This window comes from Ovis aries, chromosome 17 (genome assembly GCF_016772045.2).
Source record: "Ovis aries strain OAR_USU_Benz2616 breed Rambouillet chromosome 17, ARS-UI_Ramb_v3.0, whole genome shotgun sequence".
NCBI lineage: Eukaryota > Metazoa > Chordata > Mammalia > Artiodactyla > Bovidae > Ovis > Ovis aries.
Genome location: NC_056070.1, coordinates 57,855,926 through 57,880,642, shown reverse-complemented (window position 1 = coordinate 57,880,642; position 24,717 = coordinate 57,855,926). Strand labels below are relative to the sequence as shown.

Here is a 24,717-nt window from a genome sequence, read left to right as displayed (position 1 = left end):
GAGGATTTAAGGGCTTTTCAAGGGTAATTTTGGTTACGAGTGTTTGTCACTTTATGAAATATCTGTAGAACCCAACCCCATGTTAGGTGCAGTTTTACCAGTAACATCTTTTGGCCTCAGGCTTTTTTTTTTTTGCCTTAGGAGGTATCTTGTTTGAAGTCAGCCTCCACGTTAGTGGATGCAACTCCGCCATGAACATCAGATGGTAAAGTTCTAGGGAAAGAAGCTCACTGATTCTGAATGTAAGCTTCCAAAGGGTGGAGTAACAAGAACTATATTTACACTGCACTCAACTTCTCACAGGGCGTCCCTGATGGCTCAAGCACTAAAGCATCTACCTGCAATGCAGGAGATGTGGGTTCCATCCCTGGGTCAGGAAAATCCCCTGGAGAAGGAAATGGCAATCCACTCCAGTATTCTTGCCTGGGAAATCCCTTGGAGGAACCTGGCAGGCTACCGTCCGTTGGGCTGCAGAGTCGGACATGACCAAGCACACGTGCACAGCTTCTCACAGGATGCTGATATCTATTTTTTACCTTGATTCTTACAAATCAGAAAGTTCACGCAGGTAGAATAAACCCAACTTGATGGAAAAAGAAACTGAGGCACAGGGCTGTAAGGTGATTAAAGACCAGAATGCCACAGACACCCACTGGCTAAAGTAAGTCACAGATGGACTTCAGGTCACAAAAGTATCCAGAGCTCAGAGCTGAACCCCAGATGCCAAGAGACAACTTTTGGTTTCCCCCACAGAGTGTCAGGGGACACTGGCGGGTCATTTACTTACTTCCTTTCCTCGTGCACAGAGTTAGGGTTCCTCATTTCCATCAAAGCACAGCCAAATTTCTGGAGGTCGGAAGACACAAGCAGGATGTGAGGCAGATATGATTAAATTGGGAATGGGTTTGGGCAGAGGGTCTGGGGGTCCCGACTGGCAAAAGAGGAGCCTGAGGCCTGGGGGCCAGGGTGTCAGGAGCTTGGGCCAGGCAGCAGTGGTGTGAGTGGAAGAGGACTGTTTATAAAGGGCTGTAAGTGTGGATGCCCCCCGCCCCCACCTCAGCATGCAAATTCCCCTTGTGGTGGTTTTCTACAAAATATTGCCCCTGCTTCTCTCATTCTGGAGCAGCAGACACCAAGCTCTTGACTGGAGCATCCATTCCAAAGAAGTAGTGAGTTCAGGTGACAACATTTTCAGGAAGGCTCGGCTGGACAGTGGATGCCAGCAGACTGAGGACTTGGAGTTGTCCAGTCTTGGCACAACCTGGACCCAAATCGAGGTCACTGGCTTTGAGATTCTGGAAGGATCTGCTACTGAAGAGCAGGGCAGGTGTCACTGCTGCCCCTCTTCTCTGCAGATGGAAACAGGTGCCAGAATAGGAGCTCATCTCACCTCCCCATTCTCAGGGGGGTCTCCATTGCCAAAGGTGCTGGTAACCACCAGGACCAGAGTTTCATGTTCCAGGTGTACAATGTCATATTCTTCCATGGACATCACCTAGGTGGGAGAACGAGAGGGGAGAAGAAGGGAGAAGGTGATGAGGAGAGAGAAGGGGTCGGAGAGAAAAACTGATGGGGGAAGAGAAGAGAGGAAGAGGCGGAGTTATCTTGAGCCATCTCCTTAAGACAGAGATCCAAAGTTCTGGGTGCCTCTGTTTCAATGGGCTCCAGTGGGTAGAACTAAAAGCTTGTTGGTAGTATGGGCTGCCTTTGCCCTGAAGGACCGCAGAGAGTCTGGGGCAACGCATTGGCTGCCAGTAGAGACGGATCTTGATTGGGACTCCTAGGCTTCTTACAACCAATGGATGCTGGAGTCTTGTTGACCACATGTAGGCTGGGAGTGGCCCAGCTGGATCTGACCAACTGTGTGCTCAGGTCCCTTTCCAATCCTCCATTCAGCAATGAGGAGGACCTGGGCCAAACACATCTGTGTGCTAAGTCGCTTCCCCCTATAACTGTTTACAACCCTATGGACTGTAGCCCACCAGGCTCCTCTAACCCAGGGATTCTCCAGGCAAGAATAGTGCAGTAGGTTACCATGCCCTCCTCCAGGGGATCTTCCGACCCGAGGATCAAACCTATGTCTCTTAAGTCCTGCACTGGTAGGCAGGTTTTTTTTTTTTTTTTTAAACCATGAGCACTACCTGGGAAGCCCACTGTAAAGACTGCTTTGCCCTATCTCTTAGAATTCCTTGGGTACCATTTCTCAAAGTAGATCCTAGGAAAACACTATCTCCTTAGATGTGCTTTAAAAATAAGTGAGCCATAAGCAAACATCTTTGGGATACATTTATTTTCTCTCCTTTCCTCTTTTGGAGATGGTAACACACATGAGCAGAGTAAAGGCTTGAGAATTCCTGCAGCAAAGAAACCCACTGAATTGTATGAAATGCGGGGTTTCCCAGACTGACTTCCAGATTTGTTTTTTCAGAAACTTTCTAACGTTTTGGTCTAGAACTGGGGGTTATGATTCCTGAACTCCTGGAGAGTTCATGGGGAGAGAAGCATCACTATCCCTTGAAATATATGCAGGTGGGCTGATGGGCATCTTCAGATGGGCTGCTACCCACTCTCAAAGGGTTCTTCTCTGCTGACTTCCTTTGTCCCCTCCCCAGTGTCACCAGGAGGGCCCAGAGAGCATGGGAACCGCCTGCTACCCACCTTGGCATCAAAGGCATGTTTGAAGATCTCACACAAGGTTTTGGCATAAGCCTGAGACTTGCCCGTCTCTGTGGCATAAAGGATGGTAGCCTTGACCCTCTTGGCCATAGCCTGCCCCATCAGTTTGGCTGAGAACTTGACGGCTCTGTGGGGGAAGAGGGTGGAGAGAAAGACGGGAAATGTAGAAGGGAGGGAGGGTGTCAGGCTGGGACTTGGGGGCAAGAACCACGATCCACGAGATACAACAGGAGGGAACATACTCTCCTCATCTCTGATGGCATCAGGGATATTCAAAGTGTGAGCTGAGGCACCATATTGATCCCCTTCTTAAGTCCCTCCAGAGCAACTAGTCATGAACTAACATGGTTGGTGAGCTTTGCTAGTTTGTTACTTGATGGATCGATCCCAGCCGTGAGAACCTTGGTTAGCCAAGCATTGCCCCCATACATTCATTCATTCATTCACTCATTTGGCCATTCATCTGTTTTGCTGAGGCCTAGCTATGTGCCAGGCGTTGTTATAGGAATGGAAAAACAGAGAAATGGCTCTCATGGGGCTTCTGTTCTTATGTGTGTGTGAGAGAGACAGAGAGAGAAAATGAATCACTAATAAATGAACAGGCATTGAACTTGAGGGGATTTCAGAGGTTTATAACTCCACAAAAGAAGGACCAGGTCTGGTGTAGTCAGCTATGCACATCCAGGGTTTTGCAGAGGGTGATTCTTAATAGGCACTAAATATCTATCAGGAGCAGGAATGGATTTTAAACCTGCTGCTGCCACCAAAGCCCCGGGGAGCTTAAATGTCAAGTCGGGGCTCTTTCTGGTTAAATGGAGAGTCCAGAAGCAGTGTTTTCTTCCTTCCCATCTATGAGGGTGTGGGCGTGGCAGGTGGGCCAGAGGCTCAGGAATGCCTGGGTTTACCTTCCAAGAAGCACCTCTGTTCAAAGTAGGAATCTCTTTGAGTAGATAAATTGCTAATTTACCCCCACCTGGGGATTATTGGTGGTAAATTCATCATTTTTTAGACTCAGGGAAACCACCCACGCTGCCTGAGAGTTAAGAGGGAGAAACAGAAAAGAATAAAAGGCACCTGGAGGGTTCCCTTTGAATGACTGGAGCAGAAAAAAGCATCTGTAATTAACTCCCATTGTTTCTACCTCAAACTTAATAGTGCAATTAATGCTTTAGATTTTTCCCTCCCTTCTTCCCTCAGAGACAGGTTGAACTGAACTGAAGCCAAAGGCTGCTATGCCTGAGAACTGGCGATGCTCTCGTTAGGGAAGGGATGGCTGCTAATGTGGTCCAGCTTGGCTGGAAGATAACTGTTAGGTAGAAGGAGATGGGGGAGGGAGGGAAGGGGAGATCCCGTGGACCATACGGGTGGAGCCAGGACCTAGCTTTGAGTCCCTGCAAGGTCTACCAGTCACCTGTAGAGAGCAGAGAGTTCTAGAAACGAGGGGCTGAGGAAAGTGAGTGAGTAGCTTGGTGCACAATAGCTCCTCTGCCAAAAAGTAAGCTTCAAATCAGGGGTCTGTGGGGAGTGGATCAGGGAGTTCTCTGTCTTTAGACAGAAGGCAGGCATCCCCATTTAACCGTCTCAGTCAGCCCCACCCCACTTGTCCCTAGCTGACCACAGGTTCTGCAGGTCAATGACTCTTCAGTAGCCTTGGTCCCTAATCCTCTCGCCTCCTGCCTATTCTCAGTGAAATCTTATTAATTTCATTCATTAACTCAATTGGCATCTCCTGAAGCAAGCCCCCTTTGACCTCTCAGACTCGGTGGTGTCTATGTTAGGCTTCCACGACCCCTTCCTCGAGGGTAGCTGTGAGCTTCATGCGGGCAGGATCACGTTATTAGGCTTGTCACGGCATCTCTGGGGCCCAGCACAGTGCCTGGCACTGAGTATCCATTTTTGTTGGCCAGATGAGTGAACTGAATGAGCGAGATGAGATTCAGCCCTGACGAGTGTCCACTCTAGGCAGTGGCGTGCTGGAGCCAGCTCATCCCAGCTCCTCCTGACTCTGGCTTCAGTGACTTCCTGTTGGGAGCTTGAAACTGGCCATAGTGGGAATACAAATGTTACAAGTCTATTAATGTTATTATTACTGGGGCCACCATCATCATTAGGAGAGCTGGTTTATCAACACAACACTGCCTCCAGGACAAGCATTTGGGAACCTGGGGGTGGGAAGAGAGGTTGGGAAGGGGAAGGGTCATGGCAGTGTTTACATCCCAGATCTGGGGCAAAGGAGGGACAGGAATGTTAGAGAGAATGGACAAGTCACGTCACACAAGAGACAGAGGCACAGCATCCTCTCAGCCTTCTTTTCTGGGGCTTTCTGAATTTGGGGACACATACATCCACCCCCTTGCAGCTTTAGGACACTTACTCTGCCAGCTTCTTGAAGCCGATGGCTCGCCGCTTTGTGGGGGTCCCGTTGGTGCCTTTCCAGACATGGGTGTTCCAAGGGTCAGGCTGGGGAGAGAGGAGCATAGTCACTATAGTGAGGGAGACTGGTTCCCCTTGGGAGATGCCCAGGATCCCTGGAGGCTTATGGCTGCCCGGCCACGCCCAACCCTCAGCCCTCGAAGGGAGTGAGTCTGCTGGTGGTGACCCCAGGGTAGACCCCTAACCTGGCAGAGTGGCTGGCCCAGCCGCCCTGCACTGTCCTGCTAGACCTTCCCACTCAGACCCTCTCTGACTCAAGACCCCTGACTATTTGTTTCAGTTTCATTCGTCTTTCAGCTCGAGCTGTATTGTCCAATCTGATGGCTGCACTGAGAGTCTGAAACGCAAGTTTGAACCGAGGTGTGCTCTAAGCCAGCAGACCCCAGCCTTTTGGGCACCAGTTTTGTAGAAGGCAATTCTCCCACAGACCCGGGTGGGTGGGGGATGGTTTGGGGATGATTCAAGCACATTCCATTCACTGCGCACTTTATTTCTACTATTATTACATCAGCTCCACCTCAGCTCACCAGGCATTAAATCCTGGAGTTTGGGGACCCCTGCTCTAGTTGTAACACGCACACTGGCTCCTGCAGACTTAGGACCAAAGAGGTGGAGAGGGGCAGGACCTGGTATTCGAAGGAGGGTGTCAGCCGGTAGTTGAGCATCTCCTGGTGGAAGACGGGGGTGATACTGCCGGACATGGGGGGCACGATCCACACCCAGTCAGCAGGGCAGCCCCCCCGGCAGCGGTACTCGTTCTCCATGTGCTTAATGAAGGACTCGGTGGCGGAGTGGTGGTCGACGATGGTCACCTTGTCACTCTGTGGGAGGAGAGGACACTGGGGAGTCAGGAGGAGAGACAAGCCAGGCTGTTTCAGGGCTCCCTCACCCCCAGAGCGTGTTTCCTAAAGGGTCGTCCTGGGGATGATTCTAGGCGGTGTAAAGTGATTCTCTGCGGGTTCTTTTTTTTGTTCCTGACCATATCCAGGAGAAAGACTTGGTTGTGCTTAGTCACTCAGTCATGTCTGACTCTTTGTGACCCCACGGACGGCAGCTGATCAGGCTCCTCTGTCCATGGGGATTCTCCAGGCAGGAAGGCTAGAGTGGGTTGCCATGCCCTCCTCCAGGGGATCTTCCCAACCCAGGGATCGACCCCAGGTCTCTCTCATTGCAGGTGGATTCTTTACTGTCCGAGCCACTGGGGAAGCCCAGAAAGACTCTGCTGCTGCTGCTGCTGCTGCTGCTGCTGCTGCTAAGTCGCTTCAGTTGTGTCCGACTCTGTGCAACCCCAGAGACGGCAGCCCGCCAGGCTCCTCCGTCCCTGGGATTCTCCAGGCAAGAACACCGGAGTGGGTTGCCATTTCCTTCTCCAATGCATGAGAGTGAAAGTGAAAGTGAAGTTGCTCAGTCGTGTCCGACTTCACAATCCCATGGACTGCAGCCCACCAGGCTCCTCCATCCATGGGATTTTCCAAGCAAGAACACTGGAGTGGGGTGCCATTGCCTTCTCCGAGGAAGACTCTATTTGATGCTAATTCATTTTTAACATTTCTCTTGCCAATATTCCTCTCTCCTTCCTCCCTCCGTTTTTTTTTTTTTTTAAATGAGAGAGGAAACTCAGGCAACTAGAATCTGACAATTTTGTGCTGTTTTCCTTGTTTATATATTTATTTAAATTTACTATTCTCTTCTGTTTATGGCAAATGATACTGGTTCTCCATTTATGAAGGTGACACAAAATCCTTTTTTAAAAATTGGACTATAATTACTTACAATGTTGTGTTAGTTTCTGCTGTACAACAAAGTGAATCAGCCATATGTATACATATAGCCCCTCCCTCCTAAGCCTCCCTGCCTCCCCATTCTCCCCCTCTGCTGCTGCTGCTAAGTCGCTTTAGTTGTGTCTGACTCTGTGCGACCCCGTAGACGGCAGCCCACCAGGCTCCCCAGTCCCTGGGATTCTCCAGGCAAGAACACTGGAGTGGGTTGCCATTTCCTCCTCCAATGCATGAAAGTGAAAAGTGAAAATGAAGTCGCTCAGTCATGTCTGACTCCCAGCGACCCCATGGACTGCAGCCCACCAGGCTCCTCCGCCCATGGGATTTTCCAGGCAAGAGTACTGGAGTGGGGTGCCATTGCCTTCTCCTCTAGGTCATCAAAAGCACGGAGCTGAGCTTCCTGTGCTTGACAGCAGGTTCCCACTAGCTACCCGGTTTACACACAGTATATATGTCCTCTCACATCTCTGCTGTCTCTGGCTCACCAACCTTCACACCAGTCCACCAGACCCCCAGAGCATCTGCCTTCATTTTCAACAACTCCCCAAACTTCACTCCTCCATGGTCAAGAGTGAAGGGGGCTTCTTGCCCCTTCAACCCCATCTTACCCGGCTTCTCCCCTGGGATATGCATCACCCAGTTTGCCCAGTCTCCCTGTTCCTGAGATGGGGACCTGTGGTTCATATTCAGGTCTTTATATGACTTGATATGCCCCTTCTACTGCCTGTGGGTGCCTCCCATGTACGCACTCCTAGAAGATAGAGCTGGTCTCTACTACCGAAAGTGACCTCTATTCTACAGGTCTCCTGCTTCGCCCAGGAGAATCCCAGCTTACGCCCACGTGCTGTCACAATTGTTAGTAGTGCCTCCACTTTGCCCTCTAAGGTGTCATGGTTTAGCAGATAATCTTTTATTGGCTGTGCTGCTTGGCATGCAGGATCTTAGTTCCCTGACCAGGGATCGAACCTGGGCCCCCTGCAGTGGAAGCTGGGAGTCCTAACCACTAGACCACCAGGGGATTTCCTAGCTGATAATTTTTAAAACCATCATACTATATATAAAATGGGCATCCCTGGTGGCTCAGTGGCAAAGAATCCACCTGCCAATGCAGGAGACGCAGGTTTGATCCCTGGGTCGGGAAGATCCCCTGGAGAATAAAATGACAACCCACTCCAGTATTCTTGCCTGGAGAATCCCATGGGCAAAGGAGCCTGGTGGGCTACAGTCCATGAGGTTTCAAAGAGTCAGATATGACTTAGCAACTAAACAACAACTCAACTATATATGTTTTAGCATTTATCATGGAGCCACATGCACTGGGGGGCCTATATGCCTCTGATCATGACGATGAATATTTGTCTCTGCTATGTGAAAGTTTGAGTGTCTAACAGGTCAAGACACAGAGGATGTTTACCATTTCAATTCTAAAAGAATCAAGCAACAGGTCATTAGCCCTCTATCTTTTTGTCTCTCCCTCAAATGGGCCCCCTCCTCCCAAGTTCTCTGATGGAGAGTCAGGCATAGATGATGGGAAGGACACCTTGCTTATGAGCAGAGCCCTGCAAACAAGGTTCCTGGGAGCTGGACCCTTGATTTTTTGCCCTAAGACTCTGAAAAGTTTTAGTTCGCCCTTTGCGGCTTGGCAGCTGGGAGGCGTGTCCTGGTGCTACCTGGAAGCTGTACAGAACCGCAATATTGATCTCCACCAGTGCCTGGTCCTTCCACAGAGAGGATGTCTTCCTCATGTCCAAGTTCATCTTCTTGGCCACATCCTGAAAGGGGAAGGAAACACAGACTCACAGGCTGGGCTACCTCTGGGTTTCAGACTAAAGAGGGACTGGACTAGCATCACCAATTAAATTCTTTATTAATTAATGAACTCATATGCAGACTAATTCACTCAAATTTTTTTTATTGAGGACATACTGGTGGCAGGAAGCTAGACGGATTTGACTGGCCCTTTGGTTACTGAGCTTACCTTCTAGAGGGGGGAGAGACGGAAAATAATACAGTGATGAGTATTAATTCCTAGGAAGAAAATAAGGCAAGGAGCTAGGAGAAAGAGGGATATAGGGGCAGGATGAATTGAACCAGGATAGTCACTGAAGGACCACTGCAAAGGTGGCACACACATGAGATCCAAATGATGAGAAGAAGCAAGACATTTGAAAATCTTGGGAGGAAATGTTCTAGGCAGAAAGAACAGTATGTGCAAAGACCCTGGGGTGGGGTCAGGCTGGTGTTGAGATACAAAAAGAAGGTCAGTGTATTTGAACGGTAGGGAGTCAGGGGGACGCAGGACTCTGATGAAAAAGAGAGATGCAGGACTGGATTATGCAGGGTGTGCAAAGCGGTCAGGACTTTATTTCAAATATGATGAGGAGAGTCTTTGAAGGGCTTTAAGGAGCTGTTCGGGTCTGGGAGTGATAGCAGTTGCTTTCTATCTTTTTTAAAAAATTCTTCTTTTTCTTTCTTATCATCACTACTTTCTATTGGGGAAAGCTCTCCACCGATTCCGTTTCATCTCCGGAGTGGCCACTACTTGGAATCTAGATCATGAGTATTTTGAGTTTATGGAGACACCTGTCGACTCCATTTGACAGATGAGGAAACTGAGGTTCAGACTGCTGCACAGACTTGCTCGCAGCCTGCAGAGCCAGTTGGCCTCAGAGCTGGAGCCAGGCAGCTGAGTAACACCCAAGACCTGGGAGCGGCTCCCCAGTCAGCCGACCCCTTTGGCAAAACTGCTTGGCAAAAACAACCCCTGACATTTAAGTTACGGCTCCAGCTCCAGTAGGAGCTGATGTCAGAAGCAGGGAAGACCCAACAGCAAATCCATTAATTAGAGCCTGGCTTCTCACTTCCTCTGTCAATTCTAATCATTTGTGGGAACCTAGGTCTCATTATGGGGCTAGAATGTGACAATTTCTCAAGTTTGAGTAAATTGCTTCGCAGGCCCAGCTGTCAACATTTGTGCATAATGGCAGTTAGAGTCGGAAGGCTGGGGCGGGAGTGAGTCTCATTTAAGTTGCCCAGTGACTACTCTTTGCAATCCAAATGTGAACCTGAGTCATGAAAGCAGGCATTAATTTACTCTTTGGAGAATGGGGCGTTAGGTTCTGCTTGGGGTCTTTTAGCGGTGACACAAATGCAAAGAGTAAGAAATTGCCGGCTTTACATAAATACATATAAAACGAATTATTTTATAAAAGAGAGTGTGTACAATCAGTCATGCTGCTACTGTTATTTCTACCACATTATTTTGGTTAAAACAATAGAAATTAGTTGCAGTGTCATCTAATGACTTCTTTTAAGTCATATGTATTAAGTCAAACATATATGACTTAAAAAAATCCCCAAACATGACTTGAGCCACATCTCTGGAAATTGCCTAGAACTGTTTTTTCCTTTCCTGTCAGGAGTTTGTATAGATCAAGTGTCAGAGGTATTGGTTTGATAACATTTATATGTTGCAGTATAATTACTACTGTAGGGTGACTTAACACCTCTATCCAGTCACATAATTACCATTTCTTTTTTTGTGGTGAGATTAAGATATAGTTTTTCTGCAACTGTGAAATTCATAACACAGTATCATTATTGACTATAATAAGTACTTGTACATTAGATCTCCAGGACTTATCTCCAAGTTGTCAGTCTGTACACATCAACAAACATCTTTCCCAGTTTTCCTGCTGCCTCCCCCTGCCAACCACCCTCCCGGCGCCCTCCTTACCGCCCCTGGTAACCACCACTCTCCTCTCTGTTTTATGGAGTGTGGCTTTTTTTAGATTCCGTATATAAGTGAGATCACCCAGTCTCTGTCTTTTTATGTCTGATTTATCTCATCAGCATAATGCTCTCAAGGTCCACGCAGGTGAGTGTCCACGGTTTTTAACACTATAAACCCAATGCTTGACTCTGGATTCGAACTTTGCTCTCTGCTTTGTTTACTGTGCGACAGAGGCTCAGTGCTTAACTTCTCTGTTTCTCAGGGTTTTCTTCTGAAATAAGGCCAACCACAGCAGACTGTTGTTAGAAACAGCATTTGCTGACAAAACCACAGCGTTGCTGACACATTCAGCAAAGCGGAGCTCCAGGGAGCAGTCCGCCCCAACAATGTTCAGTGGATGAAGATGACTCAGCCTGGGGTGGGGGTAGCAGGGGAATGGGGGGTGGGGAGTCAGACCCTCCACTGAGAAATGCACATGGTGGGAAAAATCACTGCCAACCCTCCCTCCTTGTTGTTTCAGAAAAGAGACCAAAAATGCCCCAAGTTCATGCCCCTTCCCAAAGCTTCTAACCAGGTTTGACCTTGACAGGCAGGGCAGTAGAATGGCAATGAACTTGGGTCATAATACCAGCCTGGGTTCACACCCCAGCTCTGCCACTCCCTAGCTGTGTGACTCTGAGCTTGTCATGTTAATCCGCCAAAAGGCCTCAGCTTCCTCACCTGTGAAGGGGGCATTTTCACACCCAGAGGACGTGATGAAGATCAAATGAGCATACAGCAATCTCCAAAGTGCTTGGGATGGCACTCAGCATATAGCGCACGTACTCTTAATGCCACGGAAGCCTTCAGAAAGGCCAGGGGCTTCATTATAGCTGCAGGTTCTGTGTTAACCTCTTCCGGTCTCTGAGCCCCAGAGCTCAGCTGTGGGGAAGGGCCACTGAGCCCACGTCCTCCACCCCATGCATTCCCCGTCAGGACGGTCCGGGAGGGCCTCACCTCCAGGATGTTGTATCGGGAGCTGTCGCAGTAGTCGCGGACGCCAATCTCTGTGCCCATGTACCAGCCGCTGAAGGGACAGGCGCTGAACTCCAGGCCACCGATCTCTAGGAGCATGTTGGACACAGCGGGGAGGCCGTACCACTTCAGTCCCAGGTCCTTGAACCACTCGAACCTGTGGAGAGCAACACAGCCCAGCTCACTGTGGGATGTGGGGCGGAAGCCTCAGGGGAAGACACGTGGGCGGGATCTCCTTAGCCTGGGGATGCAGAAATGCCTGCGACTGACTGGGGCTTACTACTTTGGAACCTGATTCCTGGGCTAACGTCTGACCTGTGGAATCACACCGCCATCCACATCAGAGGCCTGAGAATATTCACTTTCATGTATTTCCCAGGTGATTTGCATGGATATCCAGGCCTGGGAACCACTGCCAAGGGCTGCTATTTATCCCCTAAACTCACCTGGAAGGTGAATTCAGGAGAAAATGAGCATCTCTGAGTTCCTTTTTCTTTTTTTTAAATTAACTTTTTGTTTTGTATTAGGGTATAGCCGATTAACAACGTTGTGATAATTTCAGGTGAACAGTGAAGGGACTCAGCCATACATTTACAGGTATCCATTCTCCCCCAGACTCCCCTCCCATCCAGGCTGCCACATAACACTGAGCAGAGTTCCCTATGCTACTCAGTAGGTCCTTGCTGGTTATCCATTTTAAATACAGAGCCGCGAGTTCTTTCTGACCTCAGGGCCTTTGCATGGCTGTTCCTTCCTGCTCTTTCCCCTCTGTGCCTGTCCAGTTCTTACACTTTCATTCTCAGCTAAAATGCTGCTTACTCTGGAAGCCTTCTCTGATGCCCGATCTGGGTTGGGTCAGGCAGCTTCACGCCTCTAGGCACCAGAACATTATTTTGCAACACTCGATTGGAATTAAGTGGTTTATTTGGGTAACTGATCTCCTCTTTGAAAGTGAAAGCACCACGGAGGTGGGGACCAAGTCAGTGACAAAGGCCTGCACAATGCATGACCCAGAGTGGGAATAATAAACAGTTTTGAATGTTAAGTGAATGAATGAATGAAGGCCAAGTTTCACCACTGAAGCTGGTTGAGCTCCTAGATACCTGGCAGTGTTGGGAGCCTTAGGACACTTGCTCCATCTCCAGGACCTGGACCAGGGTGGGGCAAGTAAGGCACTGGCTGTGGGCGCAAAATTGAGGAGCACCAGCAAACCCAGTAATCAAGATCAAATATTCTAAATTAATTCAGTGTCTCTAAAGAAAAAATTAACACAAAACCGCCATGATGAGCGAAACGTCAAAGCTTTACATAAAGACAGGATCCCACTCTGCACTTGTGTACTTTACCTCACTTGCTTACCCTAATCTCAGCCCTGAACTGGTACTTGTTTGAGAATTTTGATATATTATGCATCATGGATTTAAAAAGCTAATCTTGATTTTTTTAAATTACATTAAAATACTATTAATTTGATGGTTGATTTTTTTGGTGCTTCCTCCATCAATTTTGCTCCTGAGGCCAGGTCTTATTGTGGAGTTCTTTTACTCTCAAAAAGTGTAAATTTTATTTGTGTTGCTAGCCTCAGCCCTCATAGCCCCATCCCAACTCCAAACTACTTTTGAACTTGAGCTGCGTCAGGTCACATAGTTTTTAATGGTTCCCTCTATTTAAAATTTGCACTCGTAACAATACAGGAAGCGCTTCTGCTCTTTTGCCCTTTGTGTGTGTGTGTGCGCGCGCGCGTGTTGATCGCTTCAGTCATGTCTGACTCTTTGTGACCCCGTGGACTATAGACCACCAGGCTACTCCGTCCATGAGATTCTCTAGGCAAGAACACTGGAGTGGGTTGCCATTCCCTTCTCTGATTTCGGCCCTTAGGGTTGGAAAATGGATAGGTCCAGGTTGATGGCTTAAAAGGAGTGGAGTAAAGAGGGAAATTTTTAAAGAACTGAAGTATAGTCAATATATATTATTATACATTATAACATGTAATGTGTACAATATAGTGAAAGACATATATGATCACTATAATATGTAATTAGAGATTACATTAGATTAATTAGATTAGAGTGATTCACAATTTCTAAAGGTTATATTCCATTTATAGGGATGGAATGTTGTAAAATACTGGCTATACTGGGCTTCCCTGGTGGCTCAGACAGTAAAGAATCTGCCTGCAGTGTGGGAGACCTGGGTTCAATCCCTGGGTTGGAAAGATCCCCTGGAGGAGGGCATGGCAACCCACTCCAGTATTCTTGCCTGGAGAATCCCATGGACAGAGGAGCCTGGCGGGCTACAGTCCATGGGGTAGCAAAGAGTTGGACAGACTGAGTGACTCAGCACAAAGCACTGGCTATATTCCCTATGTTGTAGAGTATATTCTTGTAGCTTGTTTATTTTATCCATAATGGTTTTTACCTCTTTATCCCCTATCCCTCTATTCAGTTCAGTTCAGTTGCTCAGTCGTGTCCGACTCTTTGCGACCCCATGAATCGCAGCACGCCAGGCCTTCCTGTCCATCACCATCTCCCGGAGTTCACTCAGACTCATGTCCATCGAGTCGGTGATGCCATCCAGCCATCTCATCCTGGGTCGTCCCCTTCTCCTCCTGCCCCCAATCCCTCCCAGCATCAGAGTCTTTTCCAATGAGTCAACTTTTCGTATGAGGTGGCCAAAGTACTGGAGCTTCAGCTTTAGCATCAGTCCTTCCAAAGAAATCCCAGGGCTGATCTCCTTCAGAATGGACTGGGTGGATCTCCTTGAAGTCCAAGGGACTCTCAAGAGTCCTCTCCAACACCACAGTTCAAAAGCATCAATTCTTCAGCGCTCAGCCTTCTTCACAGCCCAACTCTCACATCCATACATGACCACTGGAAAAACCATAGCCTTGACTAGACGGACCTTAGTCGGCAAAGTAATGTCTCTGCTTTTGAATATACTATCTAGGTTGGTCATAACTTTTCTCCCAAGGAGTAAGCGTCTTTTAATTTCATGGCTGCAGTGATTTTGGAGCCCCCCAAAATAAAGTCTGACACTGTTTCTACGGTTTCCCCATCTATTTCCCATGAAGTGATGGGACCAGATGCCATGATCTTCGTTTTCTGAATGTTGAGCTTTAAGCCAACTTTTTCACTCTCCTCTTTCACTTTTATCAAGAGGCTTTTTAGTTCCTCTTCACTTTCTGCCATAAGGGTGGTGTCATCTGCATATCTGAGGTTACTGATATTTCACCTATTCCATCTCCCCACTGGGACCCCCTAGTTTATTCTATCTGTATTCTCTATCTCCTTCTTTTTTGTTATATACACTAGCTTGTTGTATTTTTTAGGTTCTATGACTAAGTGATATCATATAGTATTTGTCTTTCTCTATCTGACTTATAAGGAGGGGGATTTTGATTCAGAAAATATGATGGTCCTTCAGTGGAGAAGGCAATGGCACCCCTCTCAAGTACTCTTGCCTGGAAAATCCCATGGGTGGAGGAGCCTGGTAGGCTGCAGTCCATGGGGTCTCTAAGAGTCGGACGCGACTAAGTGACTTCACTTTCAGTTTTCACTTCCCACCTTCCTGCATTAGAGAAGGAAATGGCAACCCACTCCAGTGTTCTTGCCTGGAGAATCCCAGGGACGGGGGAGCCTGGTGGGCTGCCGTCTATGGGGTCGCACAGAATCAGACACAACTGAAGTGACTTAGCAGCAGCAGCAGCAGCTGCTGCTGCTAAAGGAGGAATTACTGATCTCGAGGGAACCTGCTTTGCCTTGGCCCCATGGTAAGGATAGGAACCAAGACCCGCTTTTAGCCTCTGTCTGGGCTGGAGAGACAGGAGGAGCTCCGGGGTTGGGCAGAGGGGGACACTGGATAAACCACTCCCCCACCCTCATCCTCCCCACGCCAGGCCCTCTTACTTGGGGTGCCTGATGGGAACTTCCAGTACCAACTCTGGAGGGATCTGGAAGAGCTCTGGGTCGTTGCCGTTGGCCTGGAGCAGGAGTGGCAGGACATCGAAGCGGCTTCGTGGGGGCTTCCAGCCCTGCTGTATGCAGATCTGCAAGCAGAGCCACCAGGTCAGACCACTGAGCCCCAGGCCCTCCAGAGGCAACAGGGGTGAGGGGAGGGGCAGAGGTCCCAGGGCCCGCCCCCTAGTGGCCCCTTCCTCTGGAGGCTCTGGGCCACGCCACCTCCTACATGAAGTTCTCCCTGATATCATCACGTAACTAGCACAACTTCCCGTGGTTCCACAGGACAGAAGACAAACCCGTCCTCCGGCCCCTCACTTGGTGATGTTTTCTGGGCCTTCCCTGCCCTCTGGGAACTCCCGGAGCAAGGGTTGAACGGACACTTGCATTGGAAGTATTTGCACTCTGTGCCCTGAGTGCAAAGACACGAAGAAAATGTACCAAATTGGATGAGGGCAGATCTCTCAGAATGACCACAGAAAAATGCACCTGTTAGAGCAGCTATCCATTGAAATATAAAGCCAGCCATGTAAGTAATTTAAAAATTTCCAGCAGACACATTTTAAAACGTATTAAAAAAAAAACCCCAAAACCCTAACGCAAAACCAGGCAAAGATAAATTTAAATAATATATTCATTTGAAACAGTTTTAATTTCAATAATATTTAATTAAATAGTTATTAATTATAGCATGATATTGACTATATAAATAGTAGTTGCAGTTTACTAACACTATACTAAAACATTAATATAAAATATTAATAACATAATCAAACACTAAAATATTAATTTTAATATTATATTATTACTATTTATATAAAATATTAATGATATAGAAATATTATATAATATTGATGGCATGTACAACTATATACTATAATATGAATATTTTAACAGGGGCACAGAGGTAAAGAATCCACCTGCCAGTGCAGGAGACAAAGAGTCAGACATGCCTGAATGAGCATGTGCACGCAAGCGCACACGCACACGCACACACACACACACACACACACACATGTGGTGTGGTTCAGTCACTAAGTTGTGTCTGACTCTTCTGTGACCTCATGGACCGTAGCCCACCACGCTCCTCTGTCCATGGCATTTCCCAGGCAAGAATACTGAAGTGCGTTGCCATTTCCTTCTCTGGGGGATCTTCCCAACCCAGGAATTGAACCCGTCTTTCTTGCACTGGCAGACAGATTCTTGACCCCTGAGGGAAACCTTATTAACAGTATATTTGGCACTAAAACTAAATATGAAATATATTTATTAATCCAATAAAATATAAAAATATATAATTAAAACACCATTAACTGATTAATGATAAATAATTAATATATTTAACAAAATTAACTATATGTGTTAATACAACAAATGTATTAATTTATTAATAAATAGAAATAGATTAGTCCAATATTACCCACAACATTATTTTTCAGCAAGTAATCAAGATACAGATTACTAATGAGACCTTTCCACTCCTATTTTGTTCTCCGTCTCAGAGACTGTGTACCTTACAGTTTGGGCATGTTTCATTTGGACTCACAACGTTTCTGTGGTCACTGGCTAGGTGCAGCCAGTGGCTGCCATGCTGGGGCTTTCGAAAGTTACAGTTACGTGGTTATGTTTGGAGTGATTCCCTCTGCTGGGCTGGTAGACAGAGGAAGCACAGAAGTATGGGTTTAGGAGAACATGTGGTATCAGTGAGGTTTCTGGGGACAGAGGAGAGGAAGAGGCTGTGGCATGTCTGCTCTGGCTCCACAAGGACAAGGTGGGCCAAGCATACAGTTAGAGCTCAGCCAGGTGGAGCAGAGTCTGGCTGAGCCTAAACGGCACAGGTGTGACTCCTGGTCGCCTTGCTTACAAGCCCCTCCCCAGGATAATAACATTTTAGTAAGAAAAGCTCCCAGCAAATGAAGTCATGAGGGTAGGGGCAGCCCCCTCATGGGGAAGGTACTGGGGTGGAGCATGAGGGTGGTTTGAGGAAAGAAGAAGATGAAGCAGAATGGCGGCTGAGTTGGTGACAAATAAAAGGGGAACCAGGCCTGTATGCCTGTGGTGTTCCAGGCGTGGGGTCTACCTATGATACCTTCTGTGGGCATAGATGCTGGAAGCTTCCAGGCCTTACCTGTGCTACCTGTGTACATCACCACCTGGAAGGAACCTGGATGGGGAGAAGGTGGGGTTCGTGTTCCCAGCGGCTTGCATGAACTGACTTGGGCTGCCGGCAATAGTGGGGTGCTGGAGAGTCAAGTTCATGCGGAGAGGGGTTGCGTCGGTGGGCAGCAATGTTGTACAGAGAAATGAATGAATGGATGAAGGGGATGAGGCTGACATACACCTCACTCAGAAAAGGTGGCGCCAGGGACTCCCTGGTGGCTAGGACTCTGCACTGCCAATGCAGGAGGCTCGAGTTCAATCCCTGGTCAGGGAACTAGATCCTTCATGCCGCAACTAGGAGTTTGCATGGCACAACTTAAGATTCCACATCGACTAAAAGACCCCACATGCAGCAACTAAGACCCAGTGCAGCCAAATAAATATGTATTTTTTAAAAAAGAAAAGATGATGCTAGATATGACTTGCACATATTAGTTCCCCCCTCCTGGGGGAAGGCAGGAGATTTGGCCTGTACTTCTAGCTTTCTCTTTGCTATTGCAGTAGCCTTGGATAATGCATTTGGCCAGTCTGGGTGTGACTCAGTCTACTCATCTGTGAAATGGGACAACAGTTCCCATCATGAGGGCTGGGTGAGGTAATGACATGAAAATGACCAGCTGTAACAGAACCAGCTGGACTGCAGGCAGACAGAGTGGGAGGTCTGGAGGTGAGTAAGCTGCACCTACTGCCTGCTCTCTCTATGATGATATTAAACCAAGAAAAGTCTGGGCATAAAGAGAGTTTGGGGGATGAGAGTCTGGGTGGGGGAGAGGTGGGGGCACCTACCTCCGTGAACTCCACGTTGGCTGGGTCCCCCAGGATGGAGCCATCGGGCTGCTTGTAGCCAGCGTAGCGGATGAGTTGGGAGTTCCAAACGCGGAAGTCATGCTTGCCGTCGGTCCTCTGGGGAAATATGGTGATCGCAGATCTGTGGTGGAGAGAGGAGGACATTTGGCATCGGGGCTGGGCTTGCACTTCAGAGAAAGACTGAAAGAGGAGCTGCTCAGGTCAACTGTGCACAAGGCTCAGGGTGGATTCACATCTGCTTCGAGGCCCCCAGGGCCCATGGAGCAGCTGTTGGAAGGGGTGGGACTCTGCTCTGTCCCTCCACTGACCACTAGGTGAAGAAGGGCAGAGGAAGGGAAGCCCCGGGCCAGCTCGCAGAAGGAAACAAATGCTTCTCCAACTGGAGTCTTTTGAACAATCTTGACTTGGGCCATTTTTCCAGAAAGTTCTTTTGCAGCAGGTAATCCTCAGGGGGAGAAAAAATCATCAGGCTCTGTTTCCTCTTAAGAACTCACCACTGATTCCCAGTTTCAGTCTTTCTTTTACCACCATCATTATTGCCCCAGTTGCTCACCCCCTCTACAGATTTATGATTAATAGCAGATCAACTTTCATTTGTACTGATATTTATTTATTTAAAAACAGTGAAGACTGCCCCTGGCCTCACTCACCCAAACAGGCAACTGTGAGACCCTGTATTATTAGCAAACTGAAGAAAGATGTTGTTGCGTGCAGAAGGCACCTCACTGGAGCGCTGCCCTCTTTTTGTTAAATGGAAGACCAGCAGTTTGGAGAGATGTTCATCATGCGTTATTCTCTTTGGCACCATCAGAAAGATTGAAAAGAAGGAGAGTAACTTTTTGACAAAGTGATTCAATGTAGGGACTTCCCTGGTGGTCCAGTGGTTAAGATTCCGTGCGCCCAAAGCAGGGGGCCTGGGTTCAGTCCCTAGTCAGGGAACTAGATGCCACATGCCACAGCTAAAAGCCAGTGTGGCAAAAAAAAAAAAAAGAGTCATTCAATGTTATCTCTTGCCAGGAGCTCTTGTCACCTGGACTCATCAGTTCCATCCATGGACCAAACCTGAGGCTATGGAAGCCACGTCCTGGCTTACGTCAACATGGGGGTGACATCACAGGTCCAGCTCCATGCTCACAGGTCTGCTCCCATTCATATCTTGCCCTGGAGCCCTGCCCCCGCTGCCTGCCTTGGCTGGAGTCCATTTCTGCCCTCATGTACCTGATTTCAAGGCCCAACTCAAATCTGCCTTCTTCACACAGCATCGCCTGTCCTATCTGGTTCCCAGGGCCTCCTCTGTGAGCACATTTAGATCTTGCTATCTGCACAAGATCGTATTGCATTTAATTCTGCAGGGAGTGGTGTGTCCCACCTTGGGGTGAATCTGGAACCCAGGCTGAAGGTGAAGTCACAGAGGGCCAAAGACGCTCTTAAGAATCTCTTGGCAAGGGTGCTGTATTGTAGATGGACACAGACTGAGTAAAATTGTCAGCCTTTCCCTCCAGTGTTGAAACACATGGCTGTTTGGCTGAGCAGCAGATAACACGTGTTTGTGTTTGTTTGTATTTGTTTACATATATTTTAAAAGTATGTTTAGATACTTCAGAATGACATGCAGTGGGATGGGATGCTTACTGTGTGCAAGAATAAGCCCAGAGGAAGACATGGGGCAGCTTTACACCTCCTGTCTCCCAAGTCTCCTGAGCTTGTCATGAAATGGCAAGTCAAATGCCCCATCCTGTTTAAATGTCATCTCTCTCCCTCTCTTATTTTAGATTATTTCTATATATGGCATACATTCTCTTATGGCCTCTCATTGTGTCCACATATGTAGTTTAAAACTTGTTAAAAAAAATCAGCTGAACATTTCATCAATAGTAGGTCTCATTTAGACCTCCACCAATAGAAAATTGAAAAAAGTAAAGGTGCACTGCCTGGCCTGATGACCCCCACCCCAAATCACTCCATCACAGCATCATTTGAAAACTATCAAAATAACTCACAAGCTCTTTGAGGCTAAGACCTTGGCTAGGCCATGCTTTAATGCTTAGGATATGCAGTTGAAGGGAGTTCTTTGTTGTTCTCTGAGGGGCAAGGTCTTTTCGGAAAAAGATCTGAATACTAATTTCCCCAGCAGGCCTTAAATGACAGGCTCTTTCCCACTGGTGGGCTCAGGTGGTAAACACAATTTCCTTCTCAAGGAAGAGACATGTCCAAGAAAAGCCATGCTTAATGCCAATAAGCCACTTCATGGATGAGCTCAGCACAGCCCAAGGGCTTGTGGGAATATCTTTGCAGTGGTCCTGTGCAGCCCCAAGGTGAGGCTGGTTCTCAGTGGCTGGGAACAGATGCAGGGGCAGGACGGAGGGAGTATGTAACAAGTGTCACCGCCTGTCTGTGGGGCCTCAGCTGTTCCTTCTCAGCTACTCCTCTCCCAGCTGAGACTTGCCAGCATGGAAGCCACTAGCTCACATCAGCACCTGTCTGCTTTGGCCTGCACCCCCTGCAGCTTTGTTCTCAGTGGGAGGTAAGAGAAGTCCCAGATGTGGCTCAGCTTGGTGAAACCAGAAATGGTAGTCCCCAGGGCAAAGGAAAGAGACGTTGCATTTGAAACCCCGGAAACCTCGGAGGCAGCTCCAGGCAACAGAGGAGGTGCTGGTGAAAGCGGGTCACCATCAGCAAGGGGGTTTTCCTCTTCCTGGGAATCTGAAACATCTCATCCTGCTTCCTCTAGAGGTTGATATTAAACTGTGGGATGAACGTGATTGTGGTTGCTATACTTCTGCAAACCACAGGGGAGTCTGTGTCTCTTGGGAGAGAAGGCACGTGGAGGTCAGAATGAGGAGGCCAGGCCACCTCTCCCCACGTGGCACTGGCCCCGAGGAAAGAGGGGGAGCAATTCCATGGCAGGGGAGCCAGCTCCAGACTCAAGGGTCAACACTGTGGGGATGTCAGATTCCCTTTCCCCAGGCTGGTTGGCTCACCTGAGGTTCCCTTTGTTGGTGGCATACTTGATGTGGTTACAGATGTAGTTGAACATCCCATGAGCAGTAGTACAGTCTCGGGCATCAAACACCTGTAAGGAGTACAATGTGGGAACGATTGCCTCCTCTTTCCCCATTCAGCCCTGCCCAGGGCAGCCCCCCCCGCCCCGATTGCAGAAGCACGCAGAGCCCACCCTAGCTGCTGCCCCTTAGGGGTAGTGAGCATTTCACTACTGAGCCCTGCCCCCCTGTGTTTATAGTATCTTTTTATGTTGTAATAACCATGGCTAATCAAACCAGGAAAAATCCCCTAAAAGTAGGCATGGGGGGTAGGTGACCACGGGAAGGGAATGCTGAGCAGAGGAGTGACTCGTAATGGGCTGCCTGTATCTCCCGTGAGGTTGCTAGGGATTAGGGACTTCGTCACTTTGCCAACAATGGTCCGTACAGTCAAAGCTATGGTTTTTCCAGTAGTCATGTATGGATGTGAGAGTTGGACCATAAAGAAGGCTGAGGGTGGAAGAATTGGTGCTTTGAAATTGTGGTGCTCAAATGAGAGTCCCTTGGACAGCAAGGAGATCAAACCAGTCAATCCTGAAAGAAATTAACCTTGGATATTCATTGGACGGACTGGTGCTGAAGCTGAAGCTCCAGTCCTTTGGCCCCCTATTGAGAACAGATGACTCACTGGAAAAGACCCTGATGCTGGGAAAGATTGAGGGCAAGAGGAAAAGGGGGTGACAGAGGATGAGATGGTTGGATGGCATCATCGACTCAATGGACATGAGTTTGAGCAAACTCCGAGAGATAATGTAAGACAGGCAAGCTTGACACGCTGCAGTCCATGGGGTTGCAAAGACTCATACGACTTAGTGACTGAACAACAGCAATAGGGACTTAAAAATAAAACAAACAAAAATCAGACAAACTCCCCCGAGACTGATAACTAATCTATTTCCAACTTACAATTATTCTCCAAGGGAAAAAAATCATACCAGGAGATGCAGGATCTAATGCTTTCAGGGAGTAAGCAAATAACATAAATAAGGAAAGAGAGTAGGTGTAAGACAAAAGGGAGGAATGGGGTCTGTGGTAAATTGGAGAGTATAAGCCCTACCTAGAGACGTCAAGTTCAGTTTTTAAAAAAGATTGCTTTGGCTGAATAAAACATGACTACAAGCCAGATTTGGTCATGATCTGAGAATCTGGGACCCCATGATGACCATCTGATAGCTCACCATGGCCACCAAGGGCCCTTGGTAGAAGCTGACCCCTTTCAAAGCTCATTTCCCCCGCACCAGCTCCCACCAAAGGGCTCTTCACAATATCTGAGCCTGACTGCCCACCTGCAGCTTGGACCACTGGATCCTGCCGACGCAGCGGGAGGCGTTCCGCCAGGCGTGCTTGGCCCCGTAGATGAGCTCTGTGTCCTTGAGCTGGTAGGTGCTGGTGGTTTCGATCTCTTTGTTCACCTCTTCCAGCCTCTCCATGTGGGCTTTGGAGCCGAACCTGAGGGAAGAGGGAAGGGACACGGGAGCATTACTTTCTCTCCTCAATTAGAGGTTGGTGGAAGGAGTAAGCTATTACAGGAGGCCAGAAGCCACGGAGAGTCTGTGATGTCCAGACATGATAGTTTGTGCATAAAGCAGAGGCTGGCAAATTCAAATGCCTTCAAAGGCCCAAACATGGGACTGACCTGGCTGGGTGGGGACTGTAGCAAACAGGCCAGCCCAAGCCTAGTCCCCAGAGGGCAGCCTCAACTCTGTTCTAGACTGCTGTTGTCTGATCGGGGGCCGGTACTGCCAGATCTTCTTTACAGAGAAACTGGGAATCTGATTTTTAAAGGGAACGCTTCCCATTTCTAAACAAAAATTTAAATTCGTTTTAAAATAAATTCACTTTGAGAAAGTTAAAAAAAATGTTATGAAAAGTTGCAGGCTGACAAAAGGTGTAGAAAATAATATAATGAGCATCTGTGTCCCAAGCCGGAGAAATCATTAACAAACAAGAAAATATTTTACAGTTCCTTGGGGACTACTCCTTACCATAGCTCACTTTCTTTCCAGAAGTGGTTGCTATTTTGAATGTGGAGTTTAGCATTCTCATGCTTCTGTCTAGATTTTTGCCACTTGAGCATTTGGTTGACCAAAAAGTTTGTTCAGGTTTTCTGAGATTATGGAAAAATGAATGAACTTTCTGGCCAGCCCAATATATATCCCCCTAAATCATGTATAAATTAAAATAAAAGTAAAAAGTCGCTCAGTCGTGTCCGACTCTTTGCCACCCCGTGGACCGCAGCCTACCAGGCTCCTCCATCCATGGGATTCTCCAGGCAAGGACACTGGAGTGGGTTGCCATAGTATTATTTTTTATGAATGGTGCTGTCCTAAATGTATCTTCTATAATAGATACACTGTATCTATTGAGTAGAATGTATCTATCTTTTCTTTCCTTTGCTCAAAGTTATTTGTGAGCTTCATTTCCATGAACACACAGAGCTTTAACACGCTCATTCTCATAGCTGTATAATATTCCATTACAGAAACTGCCACAGTTCACTTACACATTCTCCTAACAATGGAGTTGAGGTTATTTCCAGCTGGGTGCTTAATTTCATTTTTTCCCATAATAACTATGCTTCAGTGAACATTCTTATGCTGACCTTGTGAACAAGTGTGAGAGTTTCTTTCGGGAATATACCCAGGTGTGAAATTGCTTGAAGAGTTTCAAATTTAAGAGACATTCTTCAGGCTAAACAAAAACATTTCTAGGGGCCAGATCTGGCCCTTGTACAGGACCAGCCCCAATTTTTGACCTTTGTGCATGGCGGGCAGAGGTGCTATGCTCAGTCTTGGTTCAACTGTCTGCAGAGTTGGACCTGAAGTCTTTGTACCCAGTACTGGGGCACCCGAGTGTAGACATGAACTTGCCTTTTAATTGATGAGTAGTACTGATCGATGAACTCTTTGGCAAGAGGAAAGAGCTGTTCTTTCGTGCGGACGTCTTCAGGCTTTCGTATTTGCTGAGAAGGGAGCATGACGGACCCCATACAGATGTGCTCAGTGCATCCCGTTCCCTGGAAGGAAAAGAGGTTTGGGCTGTTACCTAGTTTCACCCAAGTGTGGCACGTGTAGGGCTGTGGACTTGGCTAGACATTCGTGGTAGAGTTTCCCCGGCCT

The 24,717-nt window shown here is 47.8% G+C and overlaps 1 protein-coding gene across 3 annotated transcripts in view; it reads right to left on the bottom strand.

Annotated features, from left to right (window-relative positions):
* The window catches only part of NOS1 (nitric oxide synthase 1), a 193,179-nt gene that overhangs the window by 35,057 nt on the left and 133,405 nt on the right, over positions 1–24,717 (bottom strand). For all 3 annotated transcript variants that reach the window (XM_042234646.1, XM_027956540.2, XM_042234647.1), the window contains exons 5-16: positions 24,469–24,614; positions 22,885–23,047; positions 21,539–21,630; positions 18,537–18,678; positions 15,540–15,679; positions 11,617–11,791; positions 8,558–8,659; positions 5,736–5,930; positions 5,051–5,136; positions 2,659–2,803; positions 1,391–1,495; positions 788–846 (exon numbers count right to left, since the gene is read on the bottom strand). In XM_042234646.1, the coding sequence (XP_042090580.1) occupies positions 788–846; positions 1,391–1,495; positions 2,659–2,803; positions 5,051–5,136; positions 5,736–5,930; positions 8,558–8,659; positions 11,617–11,791; positions 15,540–15,679; positions 18,537–18,678; positions 21,539–21,630; positions 22,885–23,047; positions 24,469–24,614 (1,550 nt within the window). The remainder of the gene's footprint in view (positions 1–787; positions 847–1,390; positions 1,496–2,658; positions 2,804–5,050; positions 5,137–5,735; positions 5,931–8,557; positions 8,660–11,616; positions 11,792–15,539; positions 15,680–18,536; positions 18,679–21,538; positions 21,631–22,884; positions 23,048–24,468; positions 24,615–24,717) is intronic.